General features: G+C 53.8%; 1 protein-coding gene across 1 annotated transcript in view; it reads right to left on the bottom strand.

The window, feature by feature from the left end:
- The window catches only part of PKD1L3 (polycystin 1 like 3, transient receptor potential channel interacting), a 106,539-nt gene that overhangs the window by 23,425 nt on the left and 59,805 nt on the right, over positions 1-23,309 (bottom strand). The window contains exons 25-35 of the mRNA XM_071209523.1: positions 21,815-21,916; positions 18,766-18,944; positions 15,947-16,093; positions 13,667-13,866; positions 13,314-13,531; positions 12,157-12,373; positions 8,575-8,803; positions 6,777-6,981; positions 5,829-5,925; positions 2,442-2,579; positions 748-933 (exon numbers count right to left, since the gene is read on the bottom strand). Coding sequence (XP_071065624.1) covers positions 748-933; positions 2,442-2,579; positions 5,829-5,925; positions 6,777-6,981; positions 8,575-8,803; positions 12,157-12,373; positions 13,314-13,531; positions 13,667-13,866; positions 15,947-16,093; positions 18,766-18,944; positions 21,815-21,916 — 1,918 coding nt within the window. The remainder of the gene's footprint in view (positions 1-747; positions 934-2,441; positions 2,580-5,828; positions 5,926-6,776; positions 6,982-8,574; positions 8,804-12,156; positions 12,374-13,313; positions 13,532-13,666; positions 13,867-15,946; positions 16,094-18,765; positions 18,945-21,814; positions 21,917-23,309) is intronic.

Raw genomic sequence — 23,309 nt, 5'->3', positions numbered from 1 at the left:
AGACACAGATTCCCGATGCCACCGACAAGAATACAAGCGGACACAGAAGAACACACAGTGAATGGACACTGAGAGCAGACAACTGGGGGGAAGGGGAGAGAAATAAAAAAATCTTAAAGAAAAAAAAAGAGAAACCGGAAGAGGAGATACCACCACGTTCTAGCCCTGTAAGAAAAGCCCAGGCCCTGCAATGACTGCTGGCCAGCCAGGAGACAGTGAACCCCGGGGGAGACCCGCCTTCTGGCCTCGGGAACCGCGAGCCAGGCACTCCTGTCGCAGGCTGACCCATCGTACAGTATTTGCTTTCGTAGCCGGGAAACTCCAACAGAAGCCCTCATGGCACGGCCTCTCCTTGAGGACAGATGTGACCTTCTGAGCTCCTCGCCGATTTCTCGCTCCTGCTTGTTTCTCCCCAGCCCTGGCCTCACCGCCCCCCTGCAGCCACTCTCCACTGGTGGCAGCTCCCCGAGCCCGCTGTGGCGTCACCCTGCCTCACGCCGTCCATCTGCCGCACCCGCTCCCGCCTAGCTGGTTCCCGCTCAGTCGCCCCTCACTCGGGGGAGCCCCCACCCTGCACCCAGGGAGGGCTGGGGCCCGCGCTCATGCGCGCAGCCTCCCGAGGCCTCTCCTCGGCGCACCCGTCACAGGTCCCGTGGGCACAGTTACCTTAGGAGGCTGCCATGGAGGCTGCCATGGAGTCTGGAAAGGAGGGAAGGAGTGTGCCGAGGAGCGGCTGGCACCCTGTACCTGGGTGGGGGCCGTACAGGTTGCTCACGAGGGTGGTGTTGGCCCATGCGAAGAACCCCTGGAAGCCCAGCACGGCCGGGGCGCCGCGGGCGAAGCTGCGCTCGAGGTGTCTGTGGAGGTGGTAGGCGCGGGGGTCCCTCTGCCCGTAGGCCACCAGCAGCAGCATCCACAGGAAGCCCAGGTACGCTGGGAGGGAGGCCCGGGCCCCGTCAGGCAGGACCTGGACGCCCCCCGAGGCAGGGAGCGCGGGGCGGGGGGGGCGGGCACGGGCTCGGGACGGTCAAGGGCTGGCAGCCGGCTGCCCTGCCCCTTCCAGCGGCGACGGAGCCAGTCCCCAGGAGCAGCGGAGGGGCCGAGGCCACGGGCTGTGGCGGCCGCAGCTGGGCTCCCTCCCGGCTCTGCCACTTCCTGCCACCAGACCTCGGCCCGTGGCCGGACCTCTCCATGCTTTTAAAATGGGCTTGGGTGGGAGCCGACGAATTCATGTGGGTCAAGCACATAAAGCGGTGCCTGCACAGAGGGCCGCTACCTAAGTGTTTGTTGACTAGACTTGGTTATAAAATGGGGCACCTGCGAGGTCCAGGGCTGAGGACACCGCAGTGAAACCGCAGCCCTGCCCTCCTGGAGCTCACCTGTTTCGTAGGAGACAGATGATTGAGGTGTAAGGGTCCAGAGGGTGCAGAGATTTAGTTTAGGAGATCCAGGCATCAGAATCATGTGGGGGTGCAGATTCCTATTGAACCAGACTCTCCCTGGGAGGGGCGGGGCCTGGGAATCTGAGTCTGAGCCACCCCATCCCCAGTGGATTTGGGGAGTGCTGCCCACACACCCTCAGCCCTCTTCATTCCCGCACCCGCTACGGCCTCTTGCTGCAAGCACGGGACGCTCTGCTCGAGGCCTTCCTCTGGCCAGAGGAGCATGCCCGGCCAGTGGGTGGGGCCGGCAGGGGGCTGCAGAGTCACCACGCTGGCCCTCGGGAGCAGCCTTCCACAGGGACCTGGTGGGCTTGTGCTCGGCTTTCTGACCCCTGGGCTGGACGACTTGAAGGCGCGCTGCCTCCTCCCAGAGGCCCCCGCGGCACGGAGCCCAGCTGCCCAGGGGCACCCGCCCGCCTGCTACCTTCCGTCGGCTTCCTTCTCTTCCCTGTTGCTCCTCCCCGTCCAGGGCTTCCTGGGATCACCTCCAAAACAAACCCCTTGCACCCACATTTGCTCGTGGCAGAACCCAGACGACGACTCACCTTGAGGTTTGAAAGCCCCTGTCAGGGGGTCAGGGGAGGACTCTGAGGACACAGCCTTTGGGCTGAGATTGGAAGAATACGAGGAATTTAGCCAGAAGGTGGGAAGGAGAGGCTAACACATTCCAGACAGACAAGGCGGAACAGGCTTGGGAGCGGCCTGTGATCACAAGAGGACGCGTTGTCCTCTGCGCTGTAGAGTACAGTGTGACCAGCGCTCACTGTGCAATGGGCAGAGCAGGGACTGGGGGTGGGCAGAGCACAGGAAGGAGTTGAGACTTCATCTGAAGGGCTGTGGGGAGCCCTGATGGACTTTACATGTAGGGGAGCAGCTGGGGCACGCTCACATCAGGGAAGCAGGCCCAGAAGCAACACGGGACTCGGGGAGGATGGAACCGTACATCTCTGCTGAGGTTCTGGGGAGCCAGGAGGTAGGAAGGTGCCAGCAGGTGCCTACCCAAGATCTCCCCGATCAGGGCAAAGGCTTTCTGTTCCCTGAGGCGGGTGGTTTTCATTTTCTCAATGTCAGCGGTGAGAGGCGGCTGGTAGATGTCCTTCCTGCTGTTCCTTCGTGCTCGGAACAAGGCACGGGGATCTGTGGAAGCAAGGACACAAGGACCGTCCTCCAAAGGGCAGGGACACTAGGCTTTCCTTTTTTTTCTTCTTTGTTGTTGTTTTAGGCTTTACCTGAGTCACTAGAAGAGCCCTCTTTCACCAGGCTATGGGCTCCACCATCCCTTCCGCTGGAGAGCCACTTCCCAAGATGACCCTCCAGCCTGTGCCCGTGCGGCCCCAATGCGTGGAATTCAGGACTGCCCACAGACTGAAGAGAGCAGGTGCCCTCCCCTCCGTGAGGCCCCTCTGACCTCCTGGGTGCTGCCCTCTTCTGTGCTCCCAGGACTCCAACACGGACCTTGAGGCCCCAGAGGACGAGGATAACCCGTCGTTGAAGGTCCCGTCGGTCTACCCCCCGTTGTCAGGTGCGGAGGGAAGCCGAGGAAGGGGGGCGTCTTAGGAATCAGGCGGGGAGCTGAGGCTTTAAACAAAGCCTCGAACGAGAGGGCGCTGAGCGGGCGGCTGAGGCCAGCATAGCCCCAGCCTGGAAGCACGGGGAGGGGGTACTTAGGACTCGTTCTGGGGCTAGCCTACCAAGGGCTAGTTTGTGATGGTTTATGCTAGCTTTGCAGTTTTAAGGTCCGGGCCAGATAACGCATCAGCTGTAGTTCCGTCCACGTCCCTCAGCCGTGGGTTGCTACTACCAGGTGCGAATGTGCACCTGCAGGAAGCGGGCGGGGGTGGGGTGAGGGGGGCAGGACGGGGGCTCCTGGCCTAACACCAATTCTCTTCCGTTTCAAATCTTCTGGTAAAATTTACATAAAACCCACCCGCCAGAAGTGTACATGTCAATGAATTTAGTGAATTTATAGAGTTGTGCAAACATTGCCACAATCCAGGGTCAGAACATTTTATCACCTCAAAAGGCTCCTACTTGTCCATTTGAAGTTAATGGACCATCAAACTTGTATGACAAGGAGCTTTGAATGGTATGCCACTAGAATTAGATTTTTAAAAAATTGAAATATAATTCACATACCATAAAAGTCACCATTTTAAAGTGTATGATTTGGTGATTCTTACGTATTTACAAGTTTATACAGCTAATTCCAGAACCCTGTCATCACTCCCACAGGAACCCCACACCTATTAGCAGTCACGCCCATTCCCCCAGCCCTAGGCCACCACTGATGAGCTGTCGCTATAGATGTGCATTTTCTGAACATTTCCGAAGATGGAATCATGGTACCTAGTCTGGTATCTGACCTCTTTCACCTTGCATGCTATTTTGGGGTTCATTCACATCGTTGCATGTGTCAGTAGTTTGTTCCTTTTTATTCCTTTTTCTTGCTGAGCAGTTTTCCACTGAAGGAACATACCACAGCTCATTGAGCCATTCAATAGCCATGGGCATTTGGATTGTATCTAGTTTGGGCCATTCTAATTGCTCACATACAAGTCTTTCAGTCCTCTTGGGTAGATACCTAGAAGTGGCCAAATACTTTTTGGTGGTTATGAATAAAACTGCTAAAAACATTCTTGTACAAGTTTCTGCATGAAAATGAGTCTTTATTTCTCTGGGACAAATGCCCAAGAATGCAATTGCTGGGTTGTGTGGTGAGCCCATTTTAAATTTTGAAATGAATTGCCAAACTATATTCCCAGAGGGGCTGTATATTTTACATTCTCACCGGCAATGCGTTGAGTGATGCAGTTTCTCTGCATCCTCACCAGCATTTGGTATTATCACTATTTTTCATTTTTGCCATTCTGATAGATATCCAGTGACCCAGCTCTTGTTTGAATCCATGCAGTCTTGTCCAGCCCACTGCACCACCATCTTCTCCTGCCTGGACCATTAAAATAGCCTCCCTTTCCACTTTGAGCCAATACCGCCTGGTCTGCAAAGAATAGCCACTGTAATCTTTCTAAAATTGCAAAACAGATTATGCTATTCTCCTATTTAAAACACTTCCAAACCCCAGCTTTGCTCCATGCCCTGCAAGACCCCCCGTGACTTGCTTCCTACGCACTTCTCTAACCTTATTTTGAACCATTCTATCCCCACACTGTCGACGATCCCTGTACCACCACCAGCTCTGTCCTGCCTCAGGAACTTTCCGCATGCACAGTGTGCAATCGTTTACTTCCCTCATCCTTCAGGAGTCAGTTTAGGCTCACCTCAGCAGAGAGGCCCTGTGCTCTCTCATCCACCCCCAACTCCCGGTTCTGGTCACATGCTGCACTTACGTGTCTGTGTTTACTTGTTTAATGTCGTCTTACTAAGCGGATTCTTCCCTTCAAGGGCAGTGACCCATTTGGTCAAGTCCGTGCTGTGTTTCCAGCATGGTCCCTGGCACATGGTACCATCCCCTACGTAGTTGCCACAGGAGTTGGAATACCGAAGGACTGCTTAACTGATTTGGAGGCTCGCATCCTGTGCAGGAAAATTACTCTATGGTCTTGGGAAGGAGATTTTAATGGGCTTTTTGGATCTGCAAAGCCAAAGGCTGTCCTAGAGCAGGAGACTGCCGGGCCTGAGGAGGGGACCACACTGGCTACTGCTCGTGCACGTGGCCTTTTGTTTTTGTTTTCCCTGAAAGTCAAGATCTCCTAGATTATCAAAGTGTGGATTCTGTTTTCTTTGCCTGAGTTCTCCTGTTGTGGGCAGCCTCCCTCAGGATTACGGTTGGGAAGTGAATAACCGGGTTGAGAGGGAGAGGACTGGGTGCTGGCCTCCCAGAACATTTTCTCCATAAAGGGCCACATAATGTCTCTCGCAACTACTCAGTTCTACCCTTGTGGCAGTAAAGCAGCAGAGACAATATGCAGCCCAATGCGCACGGCTGTGTTCCAATAAAACTTTATTTATAAAATCAGTCTGTGGGCCAGGGTTTGCAGACCCCGGTCCTAAAACCCTTAACTTAAAACGACTTTTCGCAGCCCAAGCTGCCAGTGTGTTCTATTCCTGGTTTTCCTTCTAATGCCCAAGGACCCGAGTCCCTGGAAGAAAGCGCCGGCCAGTGCAGTGTGGCCCCTCGGCGCCCCTTGGCTCAGGGGTTAGACTCAGGGTGAGGGAGAGAGGCCCGGGCAGGGCAGGGGCAAGGCTTCTTGGGAGACAGCGAAGGAGACCCTTTTGTCCTGGATGGTACTGGGGTGTTAACAAACCAGGAAAGGGCTGAAAGGCTAAGACAGGAAGCCCAAGACCACCGCGGCCTGGACTCCCCAGGCTTGCAGGCTCAGCAGGACCACCGCTGCCAGTCCCCTGACTCTCCAGATACTCCGTTACCTGGGCCAGACAGGTATCCCGCCAGGGCGGCCCCAGGCTCCTCCTCGTCCTCCACTCTCTTCAAGACCAGCGCAAAGAAAGCTGCGAACCCCAGCACCTGGAAAGCACCCTCTGTGAACCCCACCTCCACGCTGGAAACTATCAACTCCGGGTCGGAGGGCAGGGCGGGGTCCGGGGCTGCGTTTGTGGATGGGGCCAGGAGCCACGCAGGGGAGGTCAGGTGGGGGACGGGCCACCCTCTGCAGAGAGGGGAGGTACTGGCCAAGAGCAGAAGCCAAAGTTGGCTGCACCTGGCCATATTTCATATTTACATATGTAGCACAGGGCAAGATGTTTGTGGCCTCAACTTTCTTTTTTTTGAGAGGTACTGGGGATTGAACCCGGGACTTCATACGTGTGAAGCAGGCGCTCAACCACTGTGCTAAACCCGCCCTGCAAGAAGACTGCTAATTTTTTTTTTTTGAAAGGAGGTAGCAGGGGATGAACCCGGGGTGTCTTGTACATGCAGGTGCTCAACCATTGAGCTACACCTGCTCTGGGTGTAGCTTAATTTCTTAGCCTCCGTCTCTTCTGGGTGGTCGCGCTGATGCAACGCGAGAATCTCAGTAACACCGAGATTCAGTAACACTGACATTCCGGCCCAGGGCGAGCGTCCAATGAGCAAATATTACGGTCGTCATGCTCGTGCCCAGGCCTGCACAGGGGGCGCGCGGGGCCCGCTGGGGGAAGGAACGAGGTGGGAAGGCCCCAGGTCGCTGGCGGGGGGTGGGGACGGTGTGGGGCGCGGGGGCACGGCGTGGGGGGGGTGGCGCGGGGCGCGGCGGGGCCTGGGGGCACGGCGTGGGGGGGGGCGCGGGGCGCGGCGGGGCCTGGGGGCACAGCGTGGAGGGGGGGGCGCGGGGCGCGGCGGGGCCCGGGGGCACAGCGTGGGGGGGGCGCGGGGCGCACCTTCAGGGGCTGAGTGACGAGCATGCTCTCGGCGAGGGAGACGGCCATGGAGAGGAGCCACTGGCGGGAGCCGGCGCGCCCGTAGCGCAGCCCGTAGAGCATGGTGAAGAAGGCCGCCGCGCCGCTGCTGGCCGCCACCAGGAGCCAGCCCACGAGGCCGCACCACCAGGGCAGGCCGCCAGGGGGCCTGCTCGCCCGCGGGGAGCTGCGCGGGGCGCACGCGTGAGGGCGGGGCCGGGTTCGAGTGCCCCCGTCCCTGCCGGCCGCCGCCCTCGGTCCCTAGGGCTCTCGGGCCCTCGGTCTTCTCCTCTGTAACCTGTAGCGACCTCAGAGGGCTGTTGAGAGAACTAAAAGAGTCTACAGAGGAAACCTCACATCTGCTCGGCGCTTCCTGGCGGACTGTCCCTGTGCTAGAGCCCTGAGGGAATTCGCTCCGTTAATCCTCACCGCAAGTCTGGAAAGCTGGGACTACCAATGCTTAAAAATTTAGTGAAAGTTTCCAGTCATACAAAAATTTGAGAGCAGAATGAACTGATCAGTTTCAACAATCATCACTACCTTGTCTCTCTACCGTCTTTTTTTTGGTGGAGGGGAAATATTTTAAAATAAATTCCTGGCATAATATATCCCTAATTCATACTGCATCTCAAAAGAGGTTCATTTTCTTACTGAATTACAATGCTGTTGTCATAACTAACAATTAGAAATAGTTTATTATCTTATAATAACCAGTCCCTGTATTCAAATTTCATTGGTTATTTTGTTTATTTTAAATTTCTGTTTTTGCTTTTAGGAGGTGCAGGGGATTGAACCTGGGTCCTTGTACATGGGAAGCAGGAGCTCAACCATTGAGCTACACCCACTTCCCTGTTACTTCTGAAAATGCCTTTTAAAAAAAATTTGAATCAAGAGATAGGTACTGTTATTATTCCCATTTTACAGGTGAGGAAAATGAGGCTCAGAGAGATTGAAGGACTTGCCAAAGACGCAGGTAGCAAGTGGCCCACAAGAAAATGGTTAGAAACTGCCAAGTGCTGTACAGGCACTCTTCTGGCAAAGAGCCCTGTTAAAACTCCTTCTCCTGGTGTATGGAGAAAATATACCAAGTGTACGCTATGGGCCGTAGTGGTAACAGTCTGCTGATGTTCTTTCACAGTCTTTAACAAATGTTCCACAAGGTGTTGGTGGAGCGGTGATGAATTCCCATGTGATGCATAATTGTTTTGTAAGCTCACAACTTGGGAAGCAGACATGGCCAATGGATAGAGCGTCCACCTACCACATGGGAGGTCCAGGGTTCAAACCCAGGGCCTCCTGACCGGTGTGGGGCACTGGCCCATGTGCAGTGCTGATGCGTGCAGGGAGTGCTGTGCCATGCAGGGGTGTCCCGGCGTAGGGGAGCCCCACGCACAAGGAGTGCACCCCGTAAGGAGAGCAGCCCAGCGTGAAAAGTGCAGCCTGCCCAGGAATGGCACCGCACACACAGAGAGCTGACACAACAAAAAGAAACACAGATTCCCAGTGCTGCTGACAAGAACACAAGCGGACACAGAAGAACGCACAGTGAATGGACACAGAGAGCAGACAACTGAAGGGGGGGGGGTCGGCGGGGAAGGGAAGAGGGGAAATAAAAAATAAATCTAAAAAAAATAAATAAAAAATAAAAACAAAGAAACCCTCCTCCCTGAATTCGTGCAGGAATCCTCATCGCTATACCCAAGGTTGCCAGCATTCCCCCTCCCCGCAGCGCCAGGCTGGGGAGGGTTGTGCCCACTCGGCGCCCAGGGGAGAGGGTTACCTGGGGCCTGCTGGGGCTGCGAGGCGGGGCTGCGTCCCCAGGTGGCGCTTCAGGGCCTGCAGCTGCCCGAGGGCGCGGGCGTGGCTCTGGCGCTGCGGGAAGCCCAGGGGCCCCACCAGTCGCAGCTCTTGCTCCACGGCCTCCAGCTGGCCGTAGAGGCACTGCTTGTAGGCGCTGTCCCTCTGAGGGCCGCTCAGGGCCGCCTCGGGCACGGGGCACCGTGTTTTCTCTAGGGAACAAGCAGGGGGAGAGCATGAGCTGTGCCGAGTGACAGCAGGCTGGCTGCGTAAAAACAACCACCGTAGTAAGAACAGCCTTGGGGCATTGAGCCTCCACCACGTGCCAGGGCCTGAGAAGTCGAGGTGCAGGGAGGTACCTGTAAGGTCCTACGAGCACAGGGCAGTTAGGGTTTGATGTTTCTCCTTTGTCTTACAGCGAGGACATTTTCAAAACTGCCTTACACGTATAAGAGAATAATGTACCTGTCATCACACTGCAACAATTGATAAGTGTTGATAGCACCTGCCCATCTCGTGTCCTCTCTGCCCTCCCCTACCCCACAAATTTTTTTTTTTCTGGAGTATTTTCAAGCAGATCCTAGACATAGTGTTATGTCATCTGTAAATACTTTAATGTGGGTAAGATTTGAATTTGATCCCCGGTTGGCCTAGTGTTAAAGATGGCCTCAGTCTTAATCGTTTGTTTTTACCTTTTTTTTTAATTTAATGAAAAGTTTCAAACATACGAAAGTAGAGAGAATGATGTAGTGAGCCCACACGTACTCATCACCCACCTTCAGCAGTTAGAACCTCGTGAGCGATTGTGTCTCACCAGCACCCCACCCACTCTTCCCCACCGGGATGATTTGGAAGCAAATTACAAACCTCATTTCATTAAATATTTTAGGAAGTTTCTGTAGGATATAAATACTCTTTAAAAATATAGGGAGCCAGATATGGCTCAGTGGTTGAGCGCCAGCTTCCCACACGGGAGGTCCTGGGCTCAGTTCCCGGTGTCTCCTGAAAAAACAAAACAACAAGCAAAAACAAATGGGAAAAAAAGCCAACTCAGGGAAGCCAATGTGGCTCAGTGGTTGAGCGCCGGCTTCCCACACATGAGGTCCCAGGTTCAATCCCTGACCCTGGTACTGAAAATAAAGAAAAGAAAAGAAGAAGAAGAAGAAGAAGAAGAAGAAGAAGAAGAAGAAGAAGAAGAAAATATATATATCTATATAACCACAATGTCATTATCAATCTTTAGAACAATTAACATAAATTCTTTAATGAGCAGCGAATATGCAGGTAGTAGTCAAGCAGCCCCTGATTTCCCTGTTAATTAGAATGCTTTCTGCAGTTGGGTTGTTCAAATATCAGCTTCCTAAAATAGTTTTGTTTTTTGAATTACAGAAGCAATGGGTATTCATTTCAAGGAAAAAAATCCCAACCTTTCCACCCCTCCCCGGGCCTTTTTGAAGAAGCCTGGCCTCTGATGATGGAACCATGCTCTGTCCCTGGGACCCAGTCTCCTGGGCACTGTGGCATAAGGCCTAACATCGACTCATGTGCTTTGACATCTGCAACCAGGAGGCGCTCAAGTGGCCTCACCAAAGCCCCTGCCCCACTCCGCTCCCACGGACGTGGCCCCCTGGCCATGCACCCCTCCTCAGCCAGGGCCCGTGCCCAGGGCCTGCTGTTGTTCTCTGTGTAGTGGCTTCCCTTCCCTGCCAGCCTGTGGAATTACTCAAGCCAATCACAACCTCCCACGGCCATCTCACCCTCTTGTTGCTACAAGCTTGCTTCCCTCAGCCCTGTCTGTTCACACTGCTCCCAGGTGAGCCCCTCTGGGGCCCTGTGTGGCTGCTGTGTCCTCCTCCCCCAGCTCTGAGTGTCCGTAACTAATAAACTATCCAGCTCAGGTGTCAGGTGCCCCACTGTCCACATAAGCCCAGGGCGGGGAACCCTCCGTCATCAACACAGTGAAGAGGAGGCAGTTAATACAGGGGATAGGGCCCAGCCCAGCACCAGTGTCATTGGTACAAGGGCTGCATGAAATTGGCTGGGAAAGCGGATGTGCCTCAAACAATTGGGCTCCTGCCTACCACACGGGAGGTCCCAGGTTCAGTTCCCAGTGCCTCCTGGAGAAGATGAGCAAGTCAGCAAGCTGGCGTGATGGGCAGGTGCGGTAAGCTCATGCAACAAGGAGACACAAAGAGGAAAGACAATGAGAGACACAACAAAGCAGGGAGCTGGGATGACTCAAGTGATTGGATGCCTCTGTCCCATATGGGAGGTCCCAGGTTTGGTTCCCAGTGCCTCCTAAAGAGAAGATGAGCAGACACAGAAAACACATAGCAAATGGACACAGAGAGCAGACAGTGAGCGCAAAACAATGGGGGGATAAATTAAAAAAATAAATAAATAAATAAATAAAAAGAAATCCAAAAAAAAGAAACGGGTTATAGGACACGGCAAAATGGAGTGCTCATCCCCCGGTGACCCCTTCCCGGGCTGCAGTGAGGGTTAAACGAGAAACCAACACAAGTGTGAGGAGCAGGCTTCCGCCAGGCACATCCTGGCCTCTGTGACTTATAGACTAGGTCAGGGTGTTGGCAAAGGATTGGTAAAGGTCCCCACCTGCCTCCTCTCTCACCGTTCTGACCTGGGCCTTCCTCCCAGAAGCCTCAGCTGAAGGTTCCAGCGCCAATACCCTTGTGTTGCAAGCATCTGGGCGATGTTTCCGGAAGATACTCTCATTACCAATCATAACACCACTTACTGAATGGCTGCTTTGTGTCAGGCTCGGTCCAAAGCGTTTTATGTATCTTATGATCTCATTCAGCCTGCACGACAACCCAAGGAGCTGGGCAGATCGCTATCCCCATTTTATAGGGGAGGAAACTAAGGCTCAGAGAACTTGAACAACTTGTCCAAAGCTGCACAGCAGCTATTGCAGTCAGTAGCAGAGCCCGGGTTAGCAGCTGGCCAATGCTTTCCCCCTGCACTCCACATGCTGTTTTGCTTCGTGCATTCCGTGGCGGCCTCCTATTGTGTCATCTCATGGATGTGTAGTGCACGCTTTCTAGGCGGGGCACAGGGCCAGGCACTGGGGAGACAGTGGGAGCAAGGCAGAGGGATGGCTCCCATCTCATGGAGCTCCCATTCCAGAAAGCAGGGTGCAGGCATCAAACCACGCATCTCGTGATTGGTTATTTAGCGACAAGCAGGAGGGAAGACATGAAGGAGCAGCTTAGGAACTACAGAGCACGTGGCTGGAGGGTGTGGATGGCTGGCCTGCAGAGAGGACTCTTAAGCCCGAAGGTCGGGCAGGAATTGGCCAGGAAAGAGCGGGTGAAGAACATTCCAGGCCGAAGGACCAGTGTGTGCGGAGGCCTTTGGTGGGGGGACAGGGTGGCATCGGGTGGTACAGAGACGGAGGTGGGGAGTGGCGTGAGCCCAGGCGGGTGAGGGAGACCCCGATATGCTTCCCGACCCCAAAGTGAAGCCGAGGTGGCCCTTGGCCCTTCTCCACCTGACTCCAAAATGCCGCTTCTCCTGACGGAAAACAGAAACGCCCAGGACTTACCTTTCACGTGTCTGGGCCCGAGAGGGAGGGGCCCAGGGTCCCCTCTCTTTCTGTCTCCCCCACGGGACGCCTGCCCAGCCGTGTCCTGCGGGCAAACGACATCTTCCACCAGGGCCAGCAGTTGGTTGATGTCCATCGAGCGCGCTGCGTCCCGGCCCGCGGCAGGGGGTGGCAGCTTCAGAGCTGTGCACAGGGCACGGGCGAGTCTCCACACGTCCTGCAAGTCGTGCCCGGTGGGTTAAGGCGCGTGAGCCTCAGGGACGGGGGCAGCCCTGTGGCCGAGAGCAGACGTGCTGGTGCTGGGGGGTCTGGGTCAGAGCTCAGCTCTGCCTGCGGGGCTGACGCCCGGCCTCACTGGGCTTCCGTTCTTTCACCTCCACAATCGCTCTTCTAGGGTTTGGACAGACTCACTCACGGCTGTATTACTCATGGAGTGGACTACAGTAGCTGCTCAATAAATGCTTGCTGGGTATATCAATCCGAGGAAGGAATCCTGTCTATGTGATTCCATCCTGGGGGGTCTATAATGAGTATTTTAATATTTTGTACAGGGCAACGGACTTGGCCCAGTGGTTAGGGCATCAGCCTACCACATGGGAGGTCCGCGGTTCAAACCCTGGGCCTCCTTGACCCGTGTGGAGCTGGCCCACGCGCAGTGCTGATGCACGCAAGGAGTGCCCTGACACGCAGGGGTGTCCCCCGCGTAGGGGAGCCCCACGCGCAAGGAGTGTGCCCTGTAAGGAGAGCCGCCCAGCGTGAAAAGAAAGTACAGCCTGCCCAGGAATGGCGCCGCACACATGGAGAGCTGACACAGCAAGATGACGCAGCCAAGAGACACAGATTCCCGAGCCCCTGACAAGAATAGAAGCAGACAAAGAAGACACAGCAAATAGACACAGAACAGACAACCGGGGCAGGGGGACAGGGGAGAGAAATAAATAAATAGATAAATCCTAAAAAAAAAATTTCGTACATAGTAGGTACCCCCCAAATGTGTGCGTGTGTAATTTGGTGGACGGCTCTTGATAACTGACGTGGTCAGACCACCTGGGGCTGCAGCTGCTTGCCGGGCACCCAGCTCCAGCCCCGCCCCCACATCTGCCAAGGCTGCAGCGAGCGCCCCCTCACCCCTTGCCCAGCGGAGGGTGAGGACATGCCTTGGTCACTGCTTCCAGTGTCAGAAGGCCGACCTCCGCTGGCTGTGGCGACGGGGCCAAGCTGGGGGGCCGCCGGGCCCCGGGCCTGGAGTCCTGCTCCTTGGGGGCCCGAGGGCGCGTGTTTCGGAAGATCTGAACGATCAGGAGGTTGACGGGGAACATGAGCAGGGAGCTCTCCAGCCCAATCATCACTTCCTGCCAGGTGAATTCAATTTCGCCTGGGAGAGGAAAGGGAGAAGGTCACTGGGAGGGGCAGCCCCCCACCCCCCCCAGAGCCGGTCTCCCTCCACCCCTGCCGGGAGGCGGTGTGTGGGCTCCTGCCCCCCGGCCGTGGCCGTGATTGTGGGAAATACCCAGGTCCATCTTCTGCTCGGCCGGGTCCTTGGGGACACCCCAGAACATGAGGCTGGTGAGCATGGTGCAGAGGAGCAGGGAGAAGCAGCAGGACAGCCTCTGCACACGGGTGAAGCTGCTCCGCGGGGAGCGGCTGAAGATGGAGTACCAAATGTGTCCGTCCCGGAAGCCAGCGGAGGTCTTCGTGAAAAACAGGTGGCTGTGGGCAGGCAAGGGCGCGACAGGCGTCAGGGAGGCGAGGACGGAGACAGACTGGTCTCTCTGGTGCATTCCTAGGGTGGGGGAAGGCAAGTGCTTCTGGACATGTTTTTTCTACTGTAGGGAAGAAATAGAGAGTCTCGGTTTTATCGTTTAGAGTTAAGGATGGAGACCCTGGACAGAGCTGGGGTGGAAACTGGATTGTCCTCTTGGTGTGTACAAAAAGTAACTTTTCGTGCCTCAGTTTCCTCATCTGTAAAAGGGGGATAGTAACCAGTCCTACCTTTCTGGGTGGTGGATGGCTTTAAAAATGATCATTTTTGTTAAGCATTTGGCACAATAGCTGACATGCAATGAGTGTTCAATAAATGTTAGCAATTATTGTAATGAATTATCATTGGAACATTGGTTAAAAGTGGCTCTGGGTTCAGACCATCCGAGAGATTAAAAGTTGTGCGGCAGGGACTCTGAGAATGGTGCCCGTCTTCCTGAAGACTTTGCGTTACTTCCCCAGGAGCAGAATGGAGCTCCACCCCGGGAGCTACTCACGCCCAGGTTTGCCCGAGAGCACAGAGCCATACTCCCGGCTGGTGTCGTTCCAGTCGGTCAAGGCCAGTGCCCGCCGGCGGCCGCTCTGGGCGTGTGGCTGGCTGGACTTAGAATAAAGGTGCATAAAGAGAGAGACCAGTTACCAGCAAGGCGGCCTTTCCATGCTGTTGTTCTTTTCATTCAGCAAATATTTGGCGAGCCTGGTTCTGGGTGCCAGGGGCTCTGCTGGGCCCCTGGGTCTGTGGGGTGCTGATGCAGCTCTGCCCCCTGAGCTCCCTGTCTAGTCTCAAGGCAGCCCCTGCCTTGGTGAACTGGATGACAGTATTTGCTCCTGTAATTGAGCCGTGCCCCGAGTTAAGCACCTTACATATATTATTTGCGAGAGTCCGCACAAGTCCCATTGGGGTAGGTAGGTTCAGCAAATTTTTTTTTTTTTTTTTGCTTGTTATTTATTTTTCCCATAGGCACCAGGAACGGAATCTGGGACCTTCCGTGTGGGAGGTGGGTGCTCAACCACTTGAACTGCATCTGGTCCTGCAATTCATTTTTCAGGTGAGGACACTAGAACCTGAAAAGGTGACATATCCAAGGTCATGGAGCAAGTGGATGGCAGATGTGTGAGATGCCACCTTCTTTGTGCTCATGACTATGTTTTATCTCTCTTGGGGTTCAGAATTTGTCCCACACAAAGACCAAACTGCTGACAGTGGCCTCGGGGGGGAAAAGTCACCTGAGGGGGAGTGGATGTAGCTCAAGTGCCTTGAGTGCCTACTTCTGCTTCCCATGTACGAGGTCCTGGGTCCAATCCCCGGTACCTCCTTAAAAAAAAAGCTAAGCAAAAGTGCTGGAAACATGCCCATTGGCATGAGAATGGTTGGCTGCGTTGTGGGACATCTATTCTACAGAATTTTCTGCAGCCAATAAGGAAAAACAGCTTGATCCAAACATACTTTGCCAGAAAGTTGTTCATCATATTTGTTAAGGAAAACTGACAACACATGTGGAGTGATGTGTATTGCATGGTGCCTTTCAAAAAGATACATAACCAACAACAATCTGTAGTAGGTGCATGTGTGTACACATGTGTATCTTCTTATCAGTGTTTGGGGACAGATGTGGAAGCCTGCACAACAGGGGAGGGAATGGGGAAGTGAGTAAAGCACAGAAAAGCATCTGCTGAAAGATGCATCTAAGAAAAAACAATCTGAAAAGGAAGCCCCAGATGACCAGATATTGAACAACCATTCAAATCAGATATAAAATATATTATTCTATGACATTCACGGAGACCCAGCCATTCTCACCACCTGGACAACAATTTGGTCTTGGAGGGCCCATGTCTCTGCCTCTGGGATTCTCATTCCCAACAGGAAAAGCTGATTAGTCATTATAGTCATACACGCAAGCCTACCCTGCCCCATGAGCTGAAACAGACTTCTATTTGGCTGTGGCTGGCTCATGATGCAACTCCCTAGAGATGAAAGAACAGAGTAAAGACTAATCGCTGAAAGTTTTTTTTAAAAAGAAGATACCTGAATTGTCTCCTGTCCTGCTCTGTGGCCACCGGAAACACCTTGTCGAGGACACAGTCTCCAATGTCAATGGACAGCCAAGAGTTGCAGAGGAAATACCACTTCTGGTCCATCGCCAGGTCATGGACCAGCACCTGGCTCACATACCTGGAGAAGGGATCCACACTTGTGAGAGTAAGGTGGGGGAAGGAGACTTCTTTGGACTATGAAGGTAACACTCTTGCAAAACTGCCCCTCGAGAACAGTGCTCCTGCAAAAAGAGATTTTGTATTTCTCTTCATTGTTCTTGGCGTCTTGATCAAACTTTCCCAAACTGGTGGGTGGATCTGGCCTCGTGTGGGGAGTCCAGTCAATGTAGCAGGCCAGCTCTGGAAGGCTGCTGAAATTTTACAAATATGCTGCAGGAGGTGCCTTACGCATTACACCAAAGCTCAGGACCAGCGTCTAGTCACAGGTGAGTAAAGCCAAGTGTTCTAGGTTGTCTGTGTTCAGGGAGGTGCAGGTTGGGGTATAGAAATGTGATTTTCTGCAGGACCTAACCAGGGAGGGAATCCGCCATCTGGCTTGGGCTCAGGACTTGGTGGTTATCATCTCATCCAAGTCAGGTCTTCAAGGCCAGGGAAGATAGGAGATCACCTTGCCTACCCTGGGGCATCAGGTCCAATCGCAGTGGTTTTCACTACTGTTCTAGATTCATCAGGATAGTAATGACGTCAGCAGCCTTTCTTCACTGAGCATTTACTGCATAATGGAAATTACGGGAAGAAATTCTTGACTTGTGTTTCCTTAAGCCATCCTCTCAACAACCCTATAAGGTAGAAACGATGATCACCCCTGTTTTCCAGATGAGGAAGGCAAGGCTTGGAGAGCTGCAGGGATTGCCCAAGGTTTCACAGCTGCTGAGGAGCTGGTCCCACTCAGATCCGCCTGGCCTGTCTCTCTACGGGGGGAAGCTGGGTGTGGCAGATCCCCGTTGGGAGCAGTGGTTCCCATCCTGGCTGCACATTAGTGTCACCTGGGGCTTTTATAAACCCAATTTTCCTTCTCTAAGAAGATACACGGATGGCAGGAACCACATGGGAAGAAGCTCATCATTATTAGCCACCAGAGAAATTCCAAACTACAATGAGATACCACTTCACACACACTAGGATGGCTACATAAAAAAGATAGATAGGGAAGTGGATGTGGCTCAACTGATAGAGAGTCCACTTACCACATGGGAGTTCCAGGGTTCAAACCCAAGGCCTCCTGGCCCATGTGGTGAGCTGGCCCACATGCAGTGCTGCCACGCGCAAGGAGTGCTGTGCCATGAAGGGTTGTCCCCTGCATAGGCGAGCCCCACGCGCAAGGAGTGCACCCTGCAAGAAGAGCCGCCCTGCTCGGAAAAAAAAAGCACAGCCTGCCCAGGAGTGGTGCTGCACACACGGAGAGCTGAGGCAGCAAGATGACACAACAAAAAGAAACACAGATTCCTGGTGCCACTGACAAGAATGCAAGAGGACACAGCAGAACACACAGCGAATGGACACAGAAAGCAGACAACGGGGGTGGGGGGTGGGGAAGGGGAGAGAAATAAATGGTGGTTCCTCAAATGGTTAACCATAAAGTTACCAAATGACCCAGTGATTGCACTCCTGGGTGGATACCCAAAAGAAATGAAACCATTTGTACACAAAATCTTATTCAAAGCAGCATATTCATAATAGTCAAACAGAAAATATAATGCAAATGTCCATCAACTGATAAATGAATAAACAAAACGTGGTATATCCATATAATGGAATATTATTTAGTTATAAAAAGGGATGAAGTTCTGATTCATGCTACAACATGGATGGACCTTGAAAATGTGACACTGAGTGAAAGAAGCCAGGCAAAAAACGATCCTATTTATATGGGATATCCAGAAGAGGCAAATCCATATGACAGAAAGTAGACTTCTGGTTGCCAGGTGCTGGGGGTGGGGGTGGGGAGTGGGGAATGGGAGTGACTGCTGATGGGTATGGGGTTTCTTTTCGTGGTGATCAAAATATTCTAAAATTAATTTTAAAGTGTTCTAAAATTAGATTGTAATGATCATGGTTGCACAACACTGAATATAATAAAAACCACTGAATTGTACACTCTCAATGGGTGAAGGTGTGATGTAAGAATTATATCTCGATAAAGCTATTATTTTGAAAATACATATTCCCAGGCCCCACCCAGACCGAACAAGTCCTTGGGAGTAGGGCCCAGGAATATGTATTTTTCTAAGGCTGCCCAGGTGATGCTGATGGGTGGTCAGGGGGACCTCAGACAGGATGGGGAGGAGTCTTGGTCCTACGTCTGCCAGGGACACTGGGCAAGGCCCCTCCCTTCCCTAAATGGAGGCTAATAGCAGGACTGTCCCAAGGATCCTCATGAGGCTCCAGCGTGAAAATGCCCGGCGAGGCGCAGCCTGGTGCTCAGGGCAGCAGCTGTGCCTCTTGCATCAGAAAACCAGCCCCGAGCTCGTTTCTTCTCCTCTCGGAGGGCAGGATGCCTTCAGGACGGATCCCCGTTTTACAGCTTGGAAAGCAGGGGTCTTAGTGAGGTCGATGTTGCAAAAGGGCCAAGGGTGAGGCCAGCCCTGGACCCAGGGCTGTGATTCTGGTCCTCCTGGCTACTGCTCCAGTCCATGTGGACTGGGGTCAGGTGGGCCTCTGTGAACCTCAGTTTCCTCATTCGTGAACTGGGCATTGATACTATGTGTCTTGCAGTCTTGTGAGGGTTAACAAGCAACAAATGTAAAGTGGCATTTCATAGGTCCTCTTAGCTGGCCCACCCCGACTTACCAGGATGGCCGGTCCCCTGAGTTGTCATGCCACAGTCGGAGGCTCTGCAGGTCCCCCAGGGGGAAGAGGGTGGAGAGCAAGAAGACATCCACTCCTCCTCGTTCGAAAACTGGGGTGTCGGGGTCTGACAGGTGGTGGGGCTCACTCTCTCCGTCCAGGCCATACAGGGTGGCAGTCACCTGGAATCAAGAGACCAGGAGTGGCTCATTCCACGTGGTCACCAAGCTCTGTTGGCGCCCGCTTCTGATGAAGGGCGACCCTTTCCCCCCCTCCTCGCCTCCTGTCTTGGGCCTGAGTTAGTTTTCAGTAGTATAAAGATTTGGGGTGATGCTTCCTACAGTCAGATCTTCAAGATAAGTTGAACTCATAAAACACTTTATGGTGCTCTTTTCAAGGGTTCCATATATTGATTTGTAAGTGCTGTAGGGCAGGAACTAGGTTTCCCACACCCACCCCCTGTGGACATTTATATTCCCAGGTCCTCTCAGACAGCCTGGTGCTGGAAAATGAGTGTCTGACTTTAAAAATGCAGGTGGGGGAAGCAGACCTGTCCCAATGGATAGGGCATCTGCCTACCACATGGGAGGTCTGTGGTTCAAACCCCAGGCCTCCTTGACCCGTACGGAGCTGGCCCACATGCAGTGCTGATGCACACAAGGAGTGCCCTGCCATGCAGGGGTGTCCCCGTTTAGGGGAGCCCCATGCACAAGGAGTGCCCCCCGTAGGGAGAGCCACCCAGCGCGAAAGAAATGCAGCCTGCCCAAGAATGGCGCTGCACAAACGGAGAGCTGACATGACAAGATAATGCAACAAAAAGAAACACAGATTCCCAGTGTTGCTGATAGGGATAGAAGCTGTCACAGAAGAACACACGGTGAATGGAAACAGAGAGCAGACAACGGGGAGGGTGGGGGGGGGAAGGGGAGAGAAATTAAAAAAAAAAAAATCTTAAAAAAAAAATGCAGGTGGGCGCATATAGCTCAGTGATTGAGCACCTGCATCCCATATACAAGGTTCCAGGATTCAATCCCTGGTACCTCCTAAAAAATGCATATTCCCTGGCCCTACCCCAGACCTAACAAGTAAGAATGTTGATTGGGTTGAGGGCCTGGGAATCTGTTTTTTTAAATCCCCAGCTGACGCCTGATTCCCTATAGAAAATATAACATAACCGCAGTGGATGCTACCTATGCCCACCTATAGACCTCAGCCTCACCATTGCAGCATTACCTGCACCAACTTCTAAGGGCCAGCATCCATGTCTCTTGGCTTGAGGTCAGAAATGCTGCAGGATGAATGCCCTCTGCAAGCCCTCCTCACCTGGATAAACACCCTGGGTCTCTCATCCTCAGGTGGAAGGACTCCCAGGCATCTGCCCCTCACTGTTTCCTGGAGTCCCCAGTGGAATTAGGGTAACGGGCTTGACAACACTACTTCACTGATGCCTTGCTTTCCCTGTCTCTCTTCCTCACTCCCTTTCTGGTTTATTCTGAGGTCCCCTCTCAACTGAACTCCTTGCACTTGAATCTTTGTTTCAGAGCCTGCTTCTACAGGAGGGTTTCTCAACCTTGGCACTGTTGGCATTTTGGGTGGGTAATTCTGTCCTGGGGGCTGTTCTAGGCATTATAGGACATTTGGCAGTGTCCCAGGCTGCTGCCCCTTAGGTGCCAGTAGCACCCCCCACCAAGTTGGAACAACCAAAATACCTTCCCCTGTTGCCAACCTCACCTACCGGCTTAGAGCCACTGTTCTAGGGAAATGCAAACCAAGACGAACTCTAGTCAAAATGTGAATACAGCTGCCCACAACGAGCAGTGGCCCGTGGCTCACAGGTTCTCCACTTCCTTCCTAGGGAGGGAGCTCCTCAGTGTCAAATGGACGTGAGGTGGACCCTTCAGGAGATGGGTGAAAGTGATCCCTACGTGTACTCCACTGTCACCGAGCGCTTAATCTGCATCAGGTGGCTGTTCTAGGAGCTGAGACACAGCAATAAAGTAAACAGACATGTGTCCTGCCCCGGCAAATCTAAATGACATTTTTGAAAACAGTGGTGCTTTCTCCAGAATGTGGGCACAGGCCCAGTGGTTCTCATGCTATTCTTTGGAGCCCCCTGCTTCAGTAAAGGAACCTTGGAGGCCGCTGCGTTGGAGGAGCTATCCTGAGGGGTGCGTGCAGGCCCTGCTCAGCTGAGGGTGCTGAGCTGGGTGGTACGCACGGGCCCTGCTCAGCTGAGGGTGCTGAGCTGAGTGGTACGCACGGGCCCTGCTCAGCTGAGGGTGCTGAGCTGGGTGGTACGCGCGGGCCCTGCTCAGCTGAGGGTGCTGAGCTGGGTGGTACGCGCGGGCCCTGCTCAGCTGAGGGTGCTGAGCTGGGTGGTACGCGTGGGCCCTGTTCAGCTGAGGACGCCGACATATCACAAGGGCTAAGTGGTGTCTGCGCCACGGGAAACTGTCCAGGATTCTGGAGAAGCCATAAACAACTGCAATAGTTTCTTCAATACCTGCCCTAGCACAGATGGACCAGCCTGCCCTCTTGGTTAGGTGCCAGCTAACCAGTTTCCCCCCCAAAGATGTGATTCAGGACTCACCGTTTTCAAGCAACGGGCATTTCCCCTCCCCCCTCCTCTCCGCTCTCTGTTAAAGCCGGTGGGTCACCTTTCCTCACTGACGACCAGCATGCTGGGCACGCTCCTTCCCGCGTGAGCAGATCCGCACGCAGGGGGCCAGCTAAATGCCGGAATTATTCTTTGAAAAGGATAAAGGAGGTGCCCAATGGGCAGGGCACCAGGCCCCAACCCTCTCTTAACCCACTCCTTTATTTTTTACTATTAATGTCCTGGGATTTAGGATAATATTTTTTCTTGACAAAAAGATTCTTTCCTCTAAAAAACGAAAACCAAAAGAGAAAAAAAAACCAATCCCCCACCCCCCCCAAAAAAAAAGACCACCCAAAGCACAAAATCCACTGGGCTCAAGTGACAACAATGTCTGGCAGGAGTGTGTCTGGGTGGGGGGTGCTGATCCACCGACGGGCCCTATGGGTTAGGTACCTTAGAGGAGGTGGCGGCCCCCCGCCGGTGTCCGGTGTAGACTGTCACCAGGTAGTGGTACTGGGCTAAGGGGTCATTGTCCTCCAGCACGGTGACCTTCACCTGGACAGAAGGAGAGCATTAGGGGGGCCTCTTGGCGGCTCGTCCGGCACCCGCAGCTGGGCTGGCCCTCACGCCAAAGTTAGAGAAAGCAAAATCATGTCTCCTATTTCTGCCTTCCATCAAGGGAGGATGGTTCTTTATGAAAGCAGCATTTCAAGTAAAAATATCTGTAGAAGGATAAAAGGACAAAGTGCGTTCTTTAGAAAACATGGCCCACGGTAGTGAAACTGGAAAGGCGATTCGGTTGAGAAGATTCAACTTTGAGCCTGTGACGCACATGAACTCTGTTATGTGCAGTTTTTCATAACCTTGGAACCAGATTATGCTGCTGAGGAAATTTAAAAGGAACGAAATGTTAAGATGGTTTAGTGAGAAGAGGAGCCGGGCTCCGGCAGGTTCTGTGATGTGCTGACACCTCCCTGTCTGTCGGCTTGTTGCCCCACTTGCTGGGTGGGTGGGTGGGGGCGTTGGGTGACGGCTTCGGGGAGGAGAGCCCCATTGGGGATGCAAGAGGCCGCTCGGTCAAGGAAGGCCACGCACAGTCACCCATGGCCCAGGCCCGGTGGCTGACCGATGCAGGCCATCAAAGCCTTGGCATCTGGACACAACTCGGGACAACTCAGAGCACCCGTGGGTCAGCTGAGCCGTCTGTGGGCTGCATCGTGGCCTGCCCTCGCCCCTGCCCATCCAGCTTCCTTCCCTGACCTCACAGGGGTGGACCCCGTAAGCACCACCCCGTGTGGCGCCACCGGCTCAGAGCCAGCTCCCCGGGGAGCCAGCCTGCGCCCGGGGCACCTGAAGCACTAGTGTGGAATCACTTAGATGGACCCGAGACGGGCATTCCAATGCGGGCACCGTGGCTCGTTAGGTTTTGTACCGTGTTAGGATCCCGAGGTGTTGCTGCTGTGTGTGGGGCAGGATGGAAAGGGAGAGCCTGCCAGAACCATTGTGCCAATGCGCCCTGGCAGTCACTGATTCATTCATTCAGGCGCCCTTCATAAGCCTCCTATGTGCAAGCCATGGTGCAAATAGTGGCAAAAGTAAACAGAAGCTTGTCCTGCAAACCATTTGTTGTACACTTCGTGGCTGTTGGAGCTCACGTCTACCCTTCAATGTGGGTTTGGATCGGCGCCCTTGGCTTTGAGCCATCGGTTGTCCTCTCTGATTCTCGGTCGCCTCTTCCTTCCGCCTTGGGCTGCCGTGAGAATTGAAATGGGGTTTGTCCAGCACACGGCGGCTCTTCCACAGACGGTCGGGATTAGAATCCTCCTCGTCACTGGGTGAGGTGGTCATGTATAATCTTCCTCGTTTTGCAGACAGAGGCTGAGGGACCGGCTTACCTGAGACGCCCCAGGGGTCAAGGGCTGGGCTCCCCGCCTGGGCACCGTCCCCG

This window comes from Dasypus novemcinctus, chromosome 18 (assembly GCF_030445035.2).
Source record: "Dasypus novemcinctus isolate mDasNov1 chromosome 18, mDasNov1.1.hap2, whole genome shotgun sequence".
NCBI classification, from domain to species: Eukaryota; Metazoa; Chordata; class Mammalia; order Cingulata; family Dasypodidae; genus Dasypus; species Dasypus novemcinctus.
Note: the sequence above shows the minus strand (reverse complement) of the source record. Positions and strands in the feature narration are given on the sequence as shown.